The 20,205-nt window shown below is 40.1% G+C and overlaps 2 protein-coding genes across 4 annotated transcripts in view; both read right to left on the minus strand.

The window, feature by feature from the left end:
- Positions 1-5,275, minus strand: part of tle5 (TLE family member 5, transcriptional modulator) — a gene marked incomplete at both ends in the record, with an annotated part of 35,092 nt that extends 29,817 nt beyond the window's left edge. The window contains one exon of the mRNA XM_083887844.1: positions 5,249-5,275. Within this exon, the coding sequence (XP_083743970.1) occupies positions 5,249-5,275 (27 nt within the window). The remainder of the gene's footprint in view (positions 1-5,248) is intronic.
- A 6,177-nt stretch (positions 5,276-11,452) lies between these two features.
- Positions 11,453-20,205, minus strand: part of LOC310925830 (guanine nucleotide-binding protein G(q) subunit alpha-like) — a gene marked incomplete at its 5' end in the record, with an annotated part of 33,355 nt that continues 24,602 nt past the window's right edge. For all 3 annotated transcript variants that reach the window (XM_083887854.1, XM_083887855.1, XM_083887853.1), the window contains 3 exons: positions 11,453-13,627; positions 14,725-14,878; positions 18,031-18,160. In XM_083887854.1, the coding sequence (XP_083743980.1) occupies positions 13,437-13,627; positions 14,725-14,878; positions 18,031-18,160 (475 nt within the window). In that variant the 3' untranslated portion in view covers positions 11,453-13,436. The remainder of the gene's footprint in view (positions 13,628-14,724; positions 14,879-18,030; positions 18,161-20,205) is intronic.

Here is a 20,205-nt window from a genome sequence, read left to right on the forward strand (position 1 = left end):
CGAGGTGGAGTGGGGTACAAAAGTCTGATATCTAAGGGAAGTTAAAGTCGTTTTAATGTGTATTCATGTATCTCCTTGAGTCCCAATCAGTGAGGGACTGTGTGTGTGTGTGTTTTCAACAAGAGAAGGGCTGCACCAGTATACCCCCCCCCCCACTCCTCCTATTCAACCAACCCAAAAGCATTTTGACAATCATCCACTGTGGCCTTCCACAAAAATCAACATCACCTGTGACCCACGGCCTCGACTCTGCCACTCAAAGGCAGGGCCTCCTGTAGGGTGGGAGTGTTTTGGTGGGTGTAAAGGTGGTGGGGGGGGCACTCTGTTTGTCATGCTAATCAGCTGGCCTAACCTTAACGACCCAGACATCTGCTGGCCTGCGTGTGTCATGCCCCACATTCAATTTGTTCCCTAGATACAAAAAAGCAGATAAGACCCTTGAGGCTAGTAAGAATGTCTCTGTGTGTGTGTGTGTGTGTGTGTGTGTGTGTGTGTGTGTGTGTGTGTGTGTGTGTGTGTGTGTGTGTGTGTGTGTGTGTGTGTGTGTGTGTGTGTGTGTGTGTGTGTGTGTGTGTGTGCGTGCGTGCGTGTGCGTGTGTGTGTGTCCTTGTTAATATATGGTTGAAAATGCTTTTATTTCTATGCATGAACTGGAGCAATACTTGCCAGTCAAGAAGAGCTCAAGTATGTGTGCGTGTTCAAAGCCATAACTTCTTCTATGGGTCTGTGTGTGCACTAATATTCAGCACATACTCAGGCAGGCATTTTGCTCACACACAAACATGTGTGTGTGGGTGTGTGTGTAGAGGTGGGGTGGAGGGGTTTGTTTAATGGATGAGACAGGGGACCATGTATTAAGCTCCCCCCAGCTGGAGGCTTTAGACGAAAGACTGGGGGCTGTTCTGTTAATTCAAGTGGGCTTAATAATGCCTGTGCACCCACTGCCCCTGACCCTCCCACCACTATAGCAGATCTGGGAGGAAACACATGATAAAGGGAGACAAGCAGCAGGAGGAGGAGGAGAGGGAGGAGGAGGGAGTGTGTCCATGTGCGCGCGTGCGTGCGTGTGTGTGTGCAACCTGTGGCCATCTCAAGCACAGGCTCAGAGGACTTGAGAGATTTCGCCTCCATATTCCTTGTGCTACTCTCTCTGGCTTTGGCACCGGGGCCTTTCTGTTGCTCCACTTTCACGCCACAGCCAGCTTTGTTGAGGCTGCATTAGGATTAATCAACACCCAAACAATATGGCAAAAGCCATCAACTGGGTCAGGCACTGTGCCACTTTCAAATGAGGCCCCCCCCCTTTGCAAACCAACAAACTGTGTCCATAACCTGCTGCAGTGGATTAAAAGCTGCTCACTGGAGGGAAAGACACAAGATTCCCAGTTTAATTTTAACCATGGTCGTATTTGTATCTCAGTGGGACTATTGGAGAGGAATTTGGTGATCAACCACGTATACTGATCAAAAAGCATGGGGCTACTATTTAATCATCACATTCTTAAAAATACTCTGGGCAGATGACAGTCACAAGGTAGTTTGTGAGATTTAAATCAACATATTTTTAATTTAAATATAAATAAGTAGCATTTATAAAAAAGTAAATGTAAATTAGATGCTGACAGGTGCTATAATTATTCTTTATCATTTGTATTCTCCATAAAACCGTACATCAGTTACATTAGATAAATATTGTAAAATGTCCCAGTAAATAGATTGTATGATTTCACAGAAGACACAGTGTTATAATGAGGTTACAATTAGATGAGAAGAAGGAAGTTGAGCACAAGTCACTACCACGCCCTTCTTTTCTTCTGCTGCTGTAACTGAGATGTTTCATACATGAGAGCATGCTTCATTGTGCATACCGTTAGGGCTGGGGGTCAAAATATCAATTGGTATGGACATACCCATATATCAATATTTTTAATAAACAAATGAAGGCGCTATAGAGTAAACAGTCCCTGCCAGTTTCACTCGCCGGGTTTCACCATTTCATGTCTCCTCGCGGCGAATGAGGGAGACTTGGGCAGAAATTACCTGTCTGAAGAAGAGGGCGTTTACAGCCGGATAATGGCAGAGAAAGCTGCCCCATCAACGTTCAATACATAGACTTTATGCACTTTGTTCTCTAGGTTGTGAATAAATGGAGAAATCTATGTATCCCTATGCGATCGTCTTGCAATATATCGATTATCACAGAATCGTCGTATCGCGGTATTATTGGTATCATGGACCATCTATCGTATCGTGAGGTACCCTGTGATTCCCACCCCTACACATCGTCGGTCTAGAACCTTAACAGTAATGTTACCGCAGTGTGAACAAAGCAAAGCATAACAAAAACTGATTGAGTAATGACTGAGTCCGTTGGAGAGAGCTATCATCTGTCATTATGACACATTGCCGTTACTCTCTCACCCTCCAGCTCCTTATCTTTAACACTCATATCTATATGGGTGTCACACATTTTCCTCGTCCTCAGACCCTGGTGACAGCAGTGGCAGCGGCAGCAGCAGCAGAGGAGGAGCTGGGATTGAAAATGGAAGCTGTATGTAGAGTGTTTTTTCTGTGTAAAACCATGAGTAGGGAGTGAATACACTGCGATAGAAATGGACACGGTGGGTTATGACTCAACCAGCTGCAGTACTTGTGAAATGATATGCGTGGAATCAATTCAATGAATGAAGTTCACGCTCGGTGGGGATATGCTCCACTTAAGCTTGTTGATATTAGGTGTTTACTGGTTGACCCATTATGTCCGAGAGGACAACTTTAGCTGGTCATTAGCATGTCCAGCACCGTTCCCTGTCATTCTACCATCAATTCACATCAAAATAAAATATGTTTCCAATGTGTTTTCAAAGCTCAGTTTTACTCCAATACAATGTTGTATCCAACATCACGTAAAAGTACTGTATGAGAACCGTTAAGTGCCATAAGTGCATTGATCTCAAAGTACAGTGGTCAATAATTAGTCAGCCCGCGCTTCGAGATGATCTGTAATGCATGAGATCACATTCCAACAGTGTGAAGGCAAATGTGCCATTGAGGGACAGCTTACACAGCTGACTGTCGCATATAGAATGTCTCAAACACCTGATACCGAATATCTGAATATTGGAGCAGTTGACAAAAACAAGCCACACTCCCCAAAGACACAACAGAAACTGTGTGTGGGGGGATCATTTTGAAAGAGCAGCAGTAAACAGCACTCACCAGACATTATTGTCACACTCACACTCACTCACGCATTGAATCAGTGGTGGATGTTGGGAGTTTGTACTAGGGCTAGAGAGTCCAGGCATGTCTACTGTGAACTGAGGTTCACAGTAGACATGCCAGATATGTCTATGAAAGTCAACTCAAGATTTCAAAAACTACATTTCCTTTTCACCCATACATTAGAATGTTTTTTCCACCTTGCATTGTTTGATTTTCAGCTTCCTGAGGTAATTAATTCTAATGAAGACAAAGGGACAACTGACAAGTTGTATTTAAAGAACAGGCCTACAATTGTAGCCTGCTTTTGGATTTGCAGTCAAATTCTTGAAATGAATTTAAAAAAAGAAACCTAAATATTCTCCAAAGGTTATCTATTTTAAAGTTAAACATGTGGTCGGCACTGTTGATACAGCTCGCTCTGCTGACAAGTGAGGTTGTGACCAGAGGTTTCAAAACACTCGCATTAACAGCAGCACAAGGGCACAGAACAATCATGCTGCCACACAGACTGGCCCGCCAAAGGGCAAACCATTCATGTCACAAAAGACCTTCAGGTTCTGGTTTCAGCAAACAATCTTCCCCTTTCTGCAGCAAAAGAACTACCGGTAGTAGTGGCAACAAGAACTTGCCAGGGAAAAGAGCAGAGGGCACAGTCCCTGGCAACAAAACAACCCTCTTGCTGTTGTGTTTACCTGTGCTACAACTGCTTTGTTATATTTGCTATTATCAGAGCGAGGTAGAATTTCAACCAATATTCACAGGACCATGCAAGATGGCGTTGCACTAAATTTATCATTTTAAGTCAAAACATACTTCTTTTTTTCTGAGTCCTTGGCTGACAGTCAATGAATGTAAATGTTTCACCGATGGGATGAGAGCTCCTGTCACTGATGAATGCATGCCCTGGACTGAGTTTCCGTTACCATGGAAACTTGAGATTTAGGGAAACAGGAGACTGCCCTTTCTCCGGTATTAAAATTCACCCACAGAAAACTGGTGAGCGTTTGCTGTAACAACACCACTACGTGTGCGGTTTTGCTTTTTGAGAGATGTTCTGACAGCGGTACGGATGATATATACCAGTTGTGTGGGGATGGACAGGGCATTTTGGGGAAAACAGCCACATGGGTAATAATTCAGGTCACATGCACTGTAAATGACCACATCTAAAGGACTCACATCAGATAATTCTGATGAGCATTAGGACCAGAGCTAGTCATATACACACGCATACAGGTAGATATGAGAAAAGTAACTTTACATGGTTTCCTCTAACAGCCAAATGGAATAATCTGGAAAGATGCTTTAATAGAAAAAGGGAAACTGAACGCACACCAATTCTTCCTCGAAATTAATAATTTGGTTTAAGGTGCTACATTTTGAATGTGCATCTAAGGTGCTTTAATTTAAATATTTCTGTTATGTCAGCCTTGATCCATTTTTACTTGATGATAAAGTAAATCAACTACATCATCAGAAATAACAATAAAAGACGAATTAGATGACAAAACCTGCCTCATATGAATCCACATTGACCAGGACCAACTATTAAAACAACTAACTTGGGATTTCTTTATGATGGGACCAGTCTCTGTGCTCTGTGGCCATGTTGTTGTGTTGATGCCAGTGAGACTTTTCATGCAAACGTGTAATGTACCAACCCATTAACACTTATATTTATAAGTTCTTATTTATAATACATCCAGAACGATGAGAACATTGGCACAAATATCAATACTGCATACGTTTGTGCATATGATTCATAGGACTACAATTATAAGACATTCTGAATTTTAACAGAATAGAATAATGACTTAAATGCCATCATCTGGGAAAAGTTGACACAAATACAGTCCGTTATAAGCCCCAGTTAAGATGCTGTAACATACTGTCAGAAGAACAAACAAATACAAGTTGCATGCATAATTTCCCTGCTTAACTAACCTGCCTTGATAGATCAGGTGGAGCAAAACACGCAGCTCATTTATTGACAAACACGTCAGTAAAAAACAACAACACTTACTGAGTGTCTTGATTGTGGAAACATCATGTCAGGTCCTGGTTTGTTGCTCTCCTTCACAGACACGGTTTACTAGTGTGTTTGCTCTGTGTTTATATTTTCCCCTGGCGTTGGTCCTTTGTCCACAGCAGCGAGCCCAGCCTTTAACAGGATCTGTCCACTGTTAGCCGGATGACTAGCTTACGGCAGCTAGCAATCCCCTTCACCCCCCAAAAAAGGCAAATAAACAAATAAAAAATAAAAAAAAACAAAAAAACAATATTCGCCGGACGAAAGTGATGCACTTAACGACGTAAAAGAGTCGGTGTCTCGCGTGTGTCCAGCTGTACCTGTCCTGACCCCCGTGTTTACAGAGCGTGTGGACAGGAAACCACCATCAGTGCCGCCGCTGCTGCTGCTAGCTAATTCTTCAAAAGCTCTCCGTCAAAAATTATTCATCGCCGTTGCGAGCTTTTCCGCCTCGACGAACCAGCGGCAGCGACGCGAGCTAAACGCGGGTGAATTAATAACGTCACACATCAACACATTCGCACACAGCGGTGTTGTAGTGTGGGGGGTGAAGCTAGCTGACGCAGCGACTGTGTGTTTCTTACTTCTTCTTCTTGTGCTTCCTTCCTCCTCAAAAAAAAAACCCTGTCAGTTTGCTTCTCTTCAGCCAGCTGCGAGAAAACTGACGAGGAAAAAAAAAATAACGCTCTAAATAACAAAATGTCTGCGGGTTTGTCTCAATAAAAATCCGGGCAACAGCGACTAATATTGAGTGTAGCCGCTGATGCGGTAACAAGAAGAAGAAGAAGAACGAGCAGAGGAAAACACTTCAAATGTGTCGATATATCCCTGATTGTGAAGGTTTATCCGTGTGCGCACAAGGAATCCTGAAGAAACTGAGTGTGTTGGTGAAGCCACAAAGTCAGTTCATTCCTGAAGAGAAGACTCTGCTTCTGCTGCTGATGATGATGATGATGATGCCGCCGCTGAACGCCCCACACAGAAACACAGCAGTTAGATCATGAGCGCTGATCTACACACCGCGGATCTACCGCAGCCAACGGCTGATGTGTGAGCAGCGAGCGCCTCCTGTGGACAGAGCAGTGTACTGCCTCACAGACAGTGAAAGCCCTATGTATGGAAAGCAGGTTATGAGCAAGGTTATGTATACATACACACACACACATATATATATATATATACGTATATATAATAATAGTTTGGAATTTTTCATGAGTTTTAGTTTGGACTTTTTGTTTTTAAAATGAGTTTGCTTAGTTTTTGAGATTTTATTTTTGTAAATGCTTCGTTTAGTTTTTTTTAATTATTATTAGTTTTAGTTTTATAGTTTGAGGTTTTTGTAATATTGAGTATTTGTCATGTGCAAGATTCAAAAAGATCATAATTACGGTGGCCCGACAGGGGCAAACGACCCAAAACACATGCAGAAGGAGAAATGATAAACGCGCTGCAAAAGCAAAATGATCGCCAGAAAGCTTATGGATATGTTTGAAAGAAACTTTATTAAAAGACCTGGTCATGTTGAACAAGAGGATAAAAGTTCTCCTCCCGTCTCCTCTGGTCCTCACGTGACCGTCCATCCGTCCATCCATCCATCTTTCAGACTTCTACCACTTTCAAGCTCAGAAAATAGTAGTTAAATACTAATTTTAATAGCATGCAAAAAGTGATCGGAATGTATTATTATTATTAAAAAATATAATAATAATAAATGTCACCTCTATAAAGATCAAACAGCCAAATGGACAATAAGGTGAAAAAGTGTCTCGAAACTAATTTTTGCCATACCTGAGCTAAGCCAATGTATTTTATACATAGAAAACTCCAACTCAGGTTACAAATGCATGTATAGATATGTATTGGTAATGGAAACAAATACATTTTGAGACACTTTTTTGTTCTTCCTGGAGGTGACATGCAAATGGCAGCGTTTATAATCCTGTTTATCATTTTAAAAAGTGCTGTAAAGCAGGGGTGTCAAACTCGTTTTCACTGAGGGCCACATCAGCATAATGGTTACCCTCAAAGGACCAGATGTAACTGTCATACAGAATAAATGTAACCAAATATAATGTAACGTAAAGGTAACTACTCCGTAAAATATTGCTAAATAACTTTCTGTATTTATTACTTATTCAATTTCACTCGTCACATGATGCATATACAATGATACACTGTGATCTAGTGGCGGTGCCGTCACTTTGCGGGTAACACAATCGCCATGCATTGTGGGAAATGTAGTTTATGGTCAACATACATGCCTTAAATCAGCATGGACCTATTTTAATACAATGATTTTTAAGACCAATTAATCACTCCCGGCCACATAAAATGACGTGGCGGGCCACATCTGGCCCCCGGGCCTTGAGTTTGACACATGCTGTAAAGGATGTCTCTGTACAGGTAAACATACTTGTATGAGAATGTGGGAAATTATATACTTATATACTATACTATACTATATAGACTAACTGTGAATGTTGTCCAAGTGTTCAAAAGTCATTAAAGCCACATCTGGAAGTTCTGAAATGTGTTAACCACGCTGCCATACGTACTTGAAATAATGTACTATAAAAGGTGAAAATAAATAATTATTGCGCAAAAGTCTTAGTCCACCAGCAGCTTTTGTGACCGTTGGCATTTAGAGATTGGAACGATGTGACCGAGAGTTCACAGCAGATATTTTTCAACATGAATTAGAAGGACAACATCTAATTCATGTTGAAAAAAATTTGCTGTGAAGGATTCCAGTGTGAAGAGAGCCAGGGTCGTGCTGTTGTTCAAGCGTAAGTGTAGGTCACACTAAATACTTGACTTTTAAAACTTGTTTCTTTCTTTCTTTTTTTTTACTGCATCCTGTATTTCCTGGATATGTTCCAATAAAGTGATTGAGAAAAAAAATTGCAACAAATTTCCACATTCACACAAGCAGGTAGAAATGGCCGCAATGCAATTCAGCACGTGATTTTACTGCAAATGCAGCTGAATATGCAGGCAGTAATATATACTCAACAAAAATACAAATACCTGTTGACTACAATCTCAGATTGAGTATTTCGAGAGTCATGGAGCATGGCAGAGTGGTGGTCAATATGTGTGACCAGTACACAGACACTCCTTATGGTCTGGTCAATAAAAGGGCACACCAAAATGTGGACTTTTGTCACTTGTCAATATGCCACAGATGTCACAAATCATGAGCGAGCGTGCCATTGGCATGCCGAGTGCTGGGTCGAGCGTTACAGCTGTGGCAACACAACTGAATGTGCATCATTCCAGGCAACGATCGACAACCTGGTGATGTCCATGCGTCGCCGTTGTACCGCTCTGCGTGAGGCTAATGGTGGACACACACGTTATTGAAGTTTGTGAACTTAGATCATCGACCACCATTGTGTTCTTCCTGCCATTACTCCAGGACTTCGGTTTTGAAATTGATCCTAATGCTCGCAAATTAAAGCCACTTTATTGATAAAGTAGTACCGTTATTTTTGGATAGTTACTCCGTTACGCTCTGCTTTTCTTTGTGCGTTTATATTTTTGTTGAGTGTACATAAAGTATACATGGTCATTGTTTGTATTGCTGTGGCAGAACAGTGTATAATCTGCATCATCAACTCTCGTTCTGTCGCCTGTTGACAAAGTCAAAAACACACAGATCGTTGAACATCAATAAAACCAGTCGCCTTATTTTAATGATGTGGCTGAAAACAGAAATGTACAGGGATGCAATAAGAGAGTATAGGAACATATTTTATTCCAATTCAAAACATTTAAAGGAGAAGGCTATGAAAAATCATTTTCATGTCTGAATGAGGTTCAGGCAACAGTGGTTGAAATGAAACATACAAAAGAGAAATATGGCTAAAATACAGTAAATCAAGAACCATTAAAACCCTTTTCATGAGGGTGTTGCATGAATACAGTATCTCACCCACCCACTCCCTCCCTAACCTGGTAAACACATGCAATTAAAATGACAGTTATTTTTAAAAACAGCAGTTCATTATTAATCTTCAATATAGAATAAAACTGTCCTCTTTTTTTGTTAATTAAACACATACTTATTGTTTATTTGTTTTAAAAACGGGACCATGAAATTCACAGGCCCTCTTATTTTTCACAACATTGGCACTTGTTAAGAGTCTGGCTTTACAAAGAAAGGGGATTGGCACACTCATTGTACATAATTTACATTTGGTATACTTAAAAAAAAAAGAAGAGAGATAGAGAGAGAAAAAAAATACATTACTTTCAATTTGTACACCACTACACAAAGTTTAACTCTTAAAAAAAAGTCTTTCATCTTAAGTGGTCCTAAATACACATGTTAAGGTGTGTCAACCTTACAAAAGAGAAGAGAGAAACAATAGAGCAAAGATAGCTTTTAATATCACCGTATGTCCATCCCTCTTACCAGAATGGATCTCAAGCATAAGCAATAGCCATCAAATGTGTATATACACACACGCGCACACGCACACACACCTTAGAGTACCAATAAGCGCGTTTGAAAAGGACGTCTAAGTTGCGTGAATGCAGGCCCATTGCAGCGGTGCAGTTTCAGTGCCTTCGACCCGGGGAAAGAATACACAGTCCAATCAAGTAAGGGAGGGGGAAATCAACGAAAAGTGGACGATAGTGGACATGTAAACGCGCTCCTTATCATAACCACCCAAACATATTATATTAATAGCCATTTCAGTACCTTCACTTTGAAATAATTTCAATAAATACATTAATACTGAGGCTCAACTCTCAAGCTTCATTTGGAAACAAAAAAAATTGGATTAAGAAAATCTGGGTCGAGCTACTCCAAATGTTTACTTTTGGATATCATTTCAATTGCTGATTGATTTTCTGCTTGGCACAGTGTTTTTGTACTGGATTGTCGTACAAACGTTCTCCAACTTGCACTCTGTGCAGATAAAGCAAATACAGTACAAATAAATGCAGAGGAGTTTTTCTTTTCTTTAAAACAAATGAACCAGCTCTGCTCCGCATTCAAACACTGGTAAGTGTACCTATCTGACCTTCTCTGTGTCCACTCTGGCGCTGGATTAACCAGAGAGGCAGCAGCACCACCTCCATCAGAGAGTCAAAACTATTACTGTTACGGAGCATGTCATCACACTGACACTGGTCACCTTTATCATCCTCACTGCAGTCATTCAAGTCAATTTGCTAGACGTCTAATCCTCTACATGAGAATAAGGTGTAAGGAGCCACACACTGGGTCTAAAGGTTCTAAAGCTGTAGTTAAGGAGATGCCAAGAAATTAAAGAATTAAAAAACACAGATGGACATCGGCACGTATTCATCTCCACACGTCGCTTAAGTCAATTTATTCATCCAACACTACAAAGGCTCTTAATTTGAAAAGGATAAATGGGCTGAAATGTGGTACACTAAAAAACAAAAACAAATTTGTTTATCAGGAAAGTGTGTGAACCTTACATTAGGGGAGAGAGAAGGCTTTTCAATGTCAAAAATAAAACCGTTACCTTCATAAGTCTGTTCTGAGATCATTCAAAATTGTGGCACTTAGAATAAATACATATATTTTATGTCCCTCAATAAAGTCTCAGATTACATTTAAGTCTAAATGGCATCATTAATATAACGTACATTTGCATGAGATTTGTGATCATCTGAATAAAGTAGAACAAGTGTAAACATTTTGGCAAACGATTTAAAATAAATAATTTCTATTAAGTTTAGTCTGAACGGGTTTAAAATCATTGCACCAGTTTTTAAATGTGCACGAGTCGAGATGTCCAAGCATTTCTTTTTTTTCTGAATCCAACACGGACGACGCCAAAAGTCAACCATGGCTACACTACCGATGAGAAGATGAAGCAAGAATGCATAACCACGTCGTAGAAATGATCGCAAAGCCAATAATGTCAGCACAAAATTTGTAAAAAAAAAAAGAAGACCAAAAGAAATGTTTAAGGTACAACAGCTGCGACACAAACAATGTGCTTTTGCACCTTGGGAAAACGCCATTTCTTTTGATACTAGTCATTGACCTTTTCTAAAGGCAACAGCGAACAAAGAGCTAAAAGCCAGCAAACAAACGCCAAAGTGGGCATCTGTGGAGCCCCGCCCCCCTCCCACTACACCTGTGTCCCTCATCCTCGGTAGGACGTCAAACACAATCTCACTTCTCATGAATAAACGTCACCTTTTGCCATTTACCATCTACCAAAGCCGCTAGAAGTAGCCCTTGTGATGAAAAAGTTATGAAAACTTACCTGAATTACATTGTGAAGACAAAAAATAGCCATCTATCAACGTTCAGCTTAATGGAATATTCAAACAACTAATCAGGCAAGAGACACAATATGGGATCGGTACCAAGAGCCAAATACAAATTCCAAAAAAAGCAAGCATCCTTGAACAGTAAATATTCAACCACTATGTTTTTTTTTGTCTGTTTTCATTTTCCTATTTGCATAAAGCATAAACCCCCGACATGGAAACTGTTTTTCCACCGTCAAGAATTTCAAAAACAAGAACTCCAACAACTTAAAATATTAAGTATCATTAGAAAGATAGAACACTTGTCCATAAAATAGTCTTGATATATTACAGCAGTATAAAATCTCCTTCCATCTCCGACAGCTGGAAAAACTTTGCACCGGAACGAGGGAGGAAGTCTCATTTACTGTTGACAATACATGGATTGATTGATAAATTAGACACACAAAAAAAAGAAGTATTTACTCCCGTGCCATCACTTACAGTTTATCAAATGTTAGTTGAATAATATGTTGGAAATTTGATGACAGAGGACGAGCCGTTTGGACGATCAAGACCCAACTTGTGAATGAGGTTAACTGTCAGCACGAAAGCTTTATTTTATCTACAAGCGACGACTGCACCGGATTAATGTAGTGTCATCGTTCACGTGTCGTGAGCAGGAGGATTGATGCTTGTGTGATTAAGACAAAACTGTCAACAGAAAAAGGAAATGCCACACAAAAAGTGAGCGGTTACGCCACCGATATCTGAAAGATCCAATCAATACTAGAAACATTTGCTACGGCAATGCCAGTTTCCAAATCCGTTTCTGTTGGTATCTCAAAATGACTCGAGGGATAAACAGGATACTGGCAATGTCATTATATTTACAGAACACGTGCGTGGTTTGAATTTGGCAATGCGGTAAAAAAATAACATGAGAGCTGATACTTAGTGTGTAAATACTTTTAAGTGCTGTGTCTCGATCCGTTTGTCTTGCTCGATTCTTTACATTGAGAAGCAGCGTATAAAGGAAAAGACTGTGACTCTTTCTGTAGGATAATCATCTTCGATTCAAACGTGAACAGGAGAACTATAAAAGCAACAATATAACCGAGAAAGTAATATAGTTGAGAATATTTCAAATATAGAGAGAATGTGTAGTTGTCTTTATCTACCCCTCACCTTTGTATGAGCACCACAAAAACTTTATTTACATTCAAAAGAGCTCCTGTGCTCCGGTTTGGGGCAGGTTTGCCAAAAGAAAATTGCAAATACACAACTAAAGAGACCGGAGGCAACTGCCTGATAATATATCCCTATTATCATAATTAGTTACCCTTTGCAGATGAGCAGAGTCCAGAGCCTGCAGCCTGGCCTCAATCCCTCATCATGTAGTGTATAGCATGCATGGGTTAAATAAGAAGAGAAAGCCCTTAGTCCAGAAAAGCTGACTCTGCCCAGAGAAGGCCCTCTAACCACCTCACATACACAAACACCGTGGATTATGTAGTGTCAAGAAAGAAAGAAATGTGAGCAACGACAAAGGCCAAAAGAGGACCACCTCCTCCCCAAAGAAAACCCGCCAGACCAAAACGACTATAAACGGGTGATAGGAGTGTTATAGTGTATGTTAGTGTGTTTTATGTGCGTCTGTGCAAGAGGAGTGATTAATAAAACGAGAAAACCATAAAAAAAAAAGAAGCAAACACACCACTGAAGAGGTATGTGAAAAGAGTAAAGTTGGTCTGGTTTAGTATAAAACAAAGCTCACCTCTATGCAGCTGTGTGTTTCATGTCGATGTGCGTGCGTGCGTGTGTGTGTGTGCGTGTACAGAAGCAGAGTTTGCTTTGGGTGTGTCTGGGTGGGGTGGGGGTGGCTACAGGTCTCTTGCTTGCTCGCCACTCCATCGCTTTCTATTTTCCTGTTTCTCCTTCAAACAAGGTTGTACTCTTTGAGGTTGAGCTGCAAGATGGTGTCTTTGACAGCGGCGAAGACGAAGCGGATGTTCTCCGTGTCGGTGGCGCACGTGAAATGGGAGTAGATGATCTTGTCACTGTCTGGGTTCAAGTCCACAAACATCTTCAAGATGAACTCGCGGCCAGCCTGGGCATCGCGCTGGGGACCTGGGAGAACAATAGACAAGTGTTTTTTTTTTTTAGCTTTTATGGAGCATCATGTTCATCTATCACTTTTTCACAAGGATAAGACGATATGTTGCTCAGTATCCATCCAACAGTGGGCAAAGTTACTGAATTGAATTAGGAAAAGGTAAAAATATGATTATACAACTTCATAAATCACAAATATAACGTATAATGTATGAAACCAGAAGTTGATTTCAATACCTTTTTAAGACCTTTTCAAAATATTTTAAGACCTTATCGACCACTTCAAGCTGTAATCAGCAACACATATTTAACTTACAAAACAGTTTTAGTTTGCAATTAAATCTATAGAGCACAACCATACAAAGGAACAAAGCTCGAAAGAATCAATTCAACCAAAGGCAAGGTTTATTAAAATAAACAAGCAACACTTTGACTTAAGTATTTAAGATTTTGGACTTTATTTTGTGCCATTTCAGATATCATTTCACACCAGGAGGAGCGCCTTCGCAAGATGCGCAACGTTTGTTTATAACAAACAAGGAGAGGAACATAAATATATTCATGCATACGTTTTGCAGTCAAAAACTATGGACAAAATTTAATAGCTCATTAAATCGTGTTTAAGACTTTTTAAGGGCCTTCATTTTCCCAAACATGATTTATGAACTTTTAATACTTTTTAGGACCCCGCGGGCACCCTGTGTAAGTGCTTCAATAGTCACAGACAATATCCTGTAAAGACGGATGTGCACCACCACTGTCACGTGACAAGGACATGAGTGAGGGGTGCAAATGTCTGCCAGTGGGAGAATTATTATTTTTTTTTTTTAAATGGCTGTTTATAACTTGCACACATTTCTTAGTGACAGCTAAATTGTTTAAAGGAGATTAAAAGACTGTAATGAATACTTAAGGTTGTGATACTGGTATCATATGGAGTATCTGGTTGCACTGACTGTAGTATATCATTATAACCACAAGGTGTCACTCTACAATCACAGTATAGGTGGATCCTCTTTACCCTTGCATTCAGATGAAACTGTTGGGAGAACAGCAACTTTGACAGAAACCAGGAAGTAGTATTTGAAAAACATAAAAGGATGATCAAATACCGTCAAACTCTGGAAAGTAGTCAACCAGGTGAGAGTACATGATCTTCTCTTCCAGCAGGTCCTTCTTGTTGAGGAAGAGGATGACCGAGGAGTTTTGGAACCAAGGATATGTGATGATAGTCCTGAACAGAGCTTTACTCTCCTCCATACGATTCTGACGCCAGCCGAGGACAAAACACAGCGTTAGCATGCGTTAGGTATGCAAGACATTTAGAATTCTGCTCAACTCCCTCTTCGTTGTGAATGTAATTCATTTAAAAAATGAAGGTTTCACTATTTATGGCCTTGTGCACAGATGGTACGGTCATTTACATGTATTTGCCGTCAATTTTATTAAGCACACCTGTTCAACTGCTTGTTCATGCAAATATCCAATCAGCCAATCACATGACAGCAACACGGTGCCTTCAGGCATGTGGATACGGTCAAGACGACCTGCTCAAGTTCAAACTAGGGATGCACCGATTAATCGGCCAGTGATCGGAATCGACCGATTTTCACGTGATCGGCCGAAATCGATCAGTCAGAATATTCCGATTTTGATAAGCCGATCAAAATGCACCCGCATCGCGCAGCATCAGCAACACACGTGCACGCGGCTACACGCACATGTAGTAGAGTGTAGGGCTGGGCGGTATACCAGTTCACACCTAATACTGTTTTTTTCCGTTATGATATGAATTTTTAATATACGGCCATCGCGGTGTATTTGATTACACAACATCCGCGCAGCTGTCTGCTTTGCGAGTGGGCGCTCTGCATGTAAACGTTTCATTAATGTTTATATATTTGTGTGTAGGTAATATGTTGTGAAATATGTTTAAACTTAAATAAACTACACATACAGGTAGTGATTAGTTTTTGTATTTTTAGTTGTATATTGGATGTGAACTGATTGTATTTCAATGTTAAAATGTTATATTAAAGAAAATATGCAAAAATATATATATTTCAGTATGCTGTAAAGTGGTTTAAAAAATTGAAATCGGCTAAAATCGGTATCGGCAGGTCAAACTTCTTGAAAAATCGGAAATGGCCCCAAAAATGGCAATCGGTGCATCCCTAGTTCAAACCGAGCATCAGAATGGGGAGGAATGTTGATTTTAGGGACTTTGTATCCAGTGAACAGCAGCGTCCTGTCTGTGTAGCTCAAAGTGACACGCAAGTGTCAGTTATTACAAAGTACACACTCGATTTCAATGACTTCGTCCTAGTCTCCCAGCATTGACTCGTCTTCATCGTGTCTATTTTACTGGTTTCAAGTCTATGAATCAGACATTGCAGACATCTTTTACTTTTGACATTTATCTGAATCTAATTTTGAATCTGTGGCTGATGAGAGCTATAAAATAATAGAACTACAGTTATTTTCAGCAAGTTGTGGGGTTTGTTGCCTTCTATATTTAGGTGGGTGGTGAAGGGACAGTAGAATTCATCAAAACATAAACACCAATCAAATGAAACCAACATTCAGCTTCTTTTTAAAGGCAAACATGACAACTGCAGAGCAGTTATTGGTGATTTATTCAAGTACATCTGCTCTAATGTGCGACTTCATCATATGATACGGTTGTTAACATCGCCAGCATCATATCAGAGACTGCATGAATGCATTTGTTAAACAAAGTGATTTCTCTGACATTGAAGGATCGATGAAGCTCAATGGCATCATGGCACTGCATCTGAATTAATGCGTTGCAGTGAATGCAGCATTGCTGAAGTAAAGCTTGAGCAATAGTTGAAGGGGTTAAACATGGGATTTTTCCTGTTAACTGATCCCAACATGTTATAAATGAAAGACTTGTTCCTCTATATAATATATATATCCTCATATGCTGTTAAATGCAACTCTTCCTCCTCTCTCTGATTTTAACTTCTTTCCAGCATCACTCCCTCCATTTATTTGCAGCAACTCATGATGTGATCCTGGTCAGACGTGACCCAATCATCGGGCTCCGACTAAAGTGTCCATCTCTGGTTATTCTCTGGTATACATCACCCAAGCAAACACAATTACTATGAAACAAACAGAAAAGGGATTCTGGATCCAAAACTGTATCACCAAAATAATCTATTTGTCTGTAGCCTAAATATAACCAAGTCCATTCCCAGAAGATTTCATGAAAAGCAGTCCTTTTTAAGCTGATCATGGACAGCCAAACAAAGACAGACACTGCTGAAAAATAACCCCCTTAGTGGAGAAAAAAGTAAATATAAAAATATATATATATGTACTTACATAAAGTTTTATTTATATAGCCCAAATTCACAAATCACAACACTATACTTATAAAGAACCAGTTCAAATGGTGCATCGTCTGTGTGATAATGTCATACTGTTGTGTCTCTTGTGTTAAATGACCATACATCACCTCGAGTAAACTGAAATTAACCAGCAACGGTGAAGTTATAAAACGTAGGAATGACCAGGTCTGAGAAAGGTTATTGGGGTGGAGCACAGGGCTGCAGGGGTTGATCACATTAGCTTAATTCTATCTGAACATTCAGGAGAGATAGAGCCTGATATGGGCAAATCTATGGAGTAAACAGATGGAGAGCTTACGCGACCTTGCATTTATCATTACGGTGTGTGTTTGTGTATATATGATTCAGGACGGCACCAATGACACACCTCCCCTCATCTGCATGTCATAAAAAGACAATTTAATTGTCCATGTCTTTTCCAAATGAAAGTCAACTGGAGAAGACAAATATCCCTAACAACGGTTTATCATTAACACCTGATTTACATCATTGTAAACTTAACTTAATATATCCTATTTCTACAAGTTAACTTAGTTCCCTGGTGTCCTAATGAAAATGTCTGTGACATCCTTTGGTCAAAAATACCTTAAGGATGAAGCACCACAGCAGTGCGGTGCGGAAGTCAACATCGCACGTTTTATCTTTGGTATTTAGACTGAGGAGGACCACAAAAACATGAGTCATCTTTTTTCACACTTTGCCTACTCATAGGGCCTCCAGAGTCTTAATAAGTATTAAAATGATTAAAAAGTTGTTTTGTATAATATGTCCCCTTTAATAAGGTATTTGTGAACTATATACCAGCTCATTAAATGTGAGAGGGATGATGAAAGAAAAGAAAAATGGGTCGATATCGAAAAGTCACTATAAAGCGATTTAAAGTTTTTACATTTAGGGACAATTTTGACCAACTATTTATTGGAACGTAAAACATGACTTTTTGGAATTATCCTGATCTGCGTGATGTTACCGTGAGAAGTAATTTGGTAACTTAATATAATTTTCACATCTTATTGCACATTGACAGCGTCTCCGACTCACCTCATTGTCGGACTCCACCAGGACTTGGTCGTACTCGCTGAGCGCCACCAGGAACATGATGGAGGTGACATTCTCAAAGCAGTGGATCCACTTCCTTCTCTCTGACCTCTGACCCCCAACATCCACCATCCTGATTGGAACATGACAGGAGATGAAGGGCCAAAAATAAATTACAATTAGCACAAAATTCCTTGGCCTTTATTTTCATGCATCAATACACCAACATCCCACTTATGATATTCAAGTCATTTAAAAGCCACACGAAAGGAAACCTCATGGTGATTTAGTCAAGGACAGACAGTCTGGTGAAGTACAGAAAAAGAGTGTGATTTTACAGTAGAAAATCCATCAGTGTAAAGAGGCATTTATCTTGCAGTGGTTGGGCCAAATTTTCATTTAAACCTACACCAATGTTTTGTATAAAATGATGGCCAATAAAGATATATCAAAGCCAATGTGGTCCGACTGATATGACAACTTTAACATAATATTTAAGGATTCTAGTCTCGTCCAAGCCAAATGTCCTTTTCAAGTAGAAAAGTAGAAAGAAGAATCCGCAGCAAAAACAGAGCAAAGCTTCCCTGAGGTGAATCCAAATATCTACAAGGAAGCATGCATGTACGCAATCCTCTTCATTCTATGCAAAGCAGATACTGGAGAGAACATGCAGGAGAAAGACAAAGAAGTTGCGACATATTATTCTTTCAAAGAGTAGTACTGAGTGTGACGGATAAGAGGAGTCACAGATTAAAGTTGGAGGAGAACAAAATGTCAGAAAGAAAGAAATAGGAAGAAATAGTCAATCAAACAAGGGCCTAAAGGACACAGGTTTCAATTGTGGAGATGGAGACCTAGATCGACTCACGGATCATCTAATGCTTTGTCACCCCTGTTCACCTTTTTATTTGTAGGAGTCAAATCAAAATTAAAATCAGGTCATCCTGCTGCTGTATAAGCACACATACAGATTGGTTTATTTGTCCATTTATCCGTCCATTGAAGACCAACAGAAAAAAAAAAACTGACTCACACACTGCCATGTTTACATCTCTGCTCTCCTCTGCTAAAATGAACAGCACCAGTGCTGGTTTTAAGCCGTCAAGAGTTCACTACACACTTCAAATCCTCGCAGATCGATCAACCTATCACAGAACTCGACAGGCTTAATATAAGCGACCCTTATAAAGGCATTTAAGAGTAAACCGCCGTGACACACACATTATTCAGACCTGCAACATTCTGACATGTTCAACTTCCTGATGAACTTTCCCTCCTTCTACTCCAGGGAATGTTTTGACGTTGCAGTGAAAGCAAGATATTATAGTACATTAGCCTTGGATTCTGCACTTGTAATCACTACACAAGCAGAATTTGTTGCCCGTGGGTTCCCATCACTCCTGTGCATGCTTTGAGCGTTTACGGCAGCGATCCACGTCTACCATCTCACGGGAACTTTGGCGATACGGTACAATGCTTCATTCTTTGCCTGTCTCGACTGTTTTGGCATCCTGGACAACAACTATCAACCATCTTCACTTCTTATGAATACAGCCGGGGAAGAGACTATCTGCCTGACATTTTGCCTCGTGTACATGCTATGGATTTGAACAGTGCGGCTTCCTGCCAAAATGGCTGTTTGGTTCCAAGTGTTGCATTACAACACTGCGATGTCAGCTGCCAGAGCTTTATAATTAATTCCACCAAATATCTAAAATCACCTACAGGGGAAACTGTAAATACATTACACAGGTGCACTCAGTCTTTGACTCTAAGGGCGGGCATTGATAAATGGAGTCCTCCGAACGAAGACTCCCAAAATAAAACTCCTTCACATCAGACAACCTCCTTTTCTTCCTCTAGCAAGGATGGGTGACCTACTTTGTACCATAAGCTCTCCTACGCTGGATAAGCCAGAATAAAATTACATTTTCAATTACTTCAAAAGCCAATTACAATAGAGGGATGCGAGCCTGACGTCTATGAAAGGCGTCCTTTTTTTGGCAACAGACCTATCAGCTGCGAGTAGAGGCAGCTTAATCCCACATGTCCTTGTTAAAAATATTGGGCTGAACGACTACGGCGTCCATTTTTAAATCACAACAATACAAAACGTACTTATTAATAACTAAATAAATTCCATAATCAAGCTCATCCTTCAATGAAGCCTGACACCGC

Source organism: Microchirus variegatus, assembly GCF_963457635.1.
Source record: "Microchirus variegatus genome assembly, chromosome: 4".
Lineage (NCBI taxonomy): Eukaryota > Metazoa > Chordata > Actinopteri > Pleuronectiformes > Soleidae > Microchirus > Microchirus variegatus.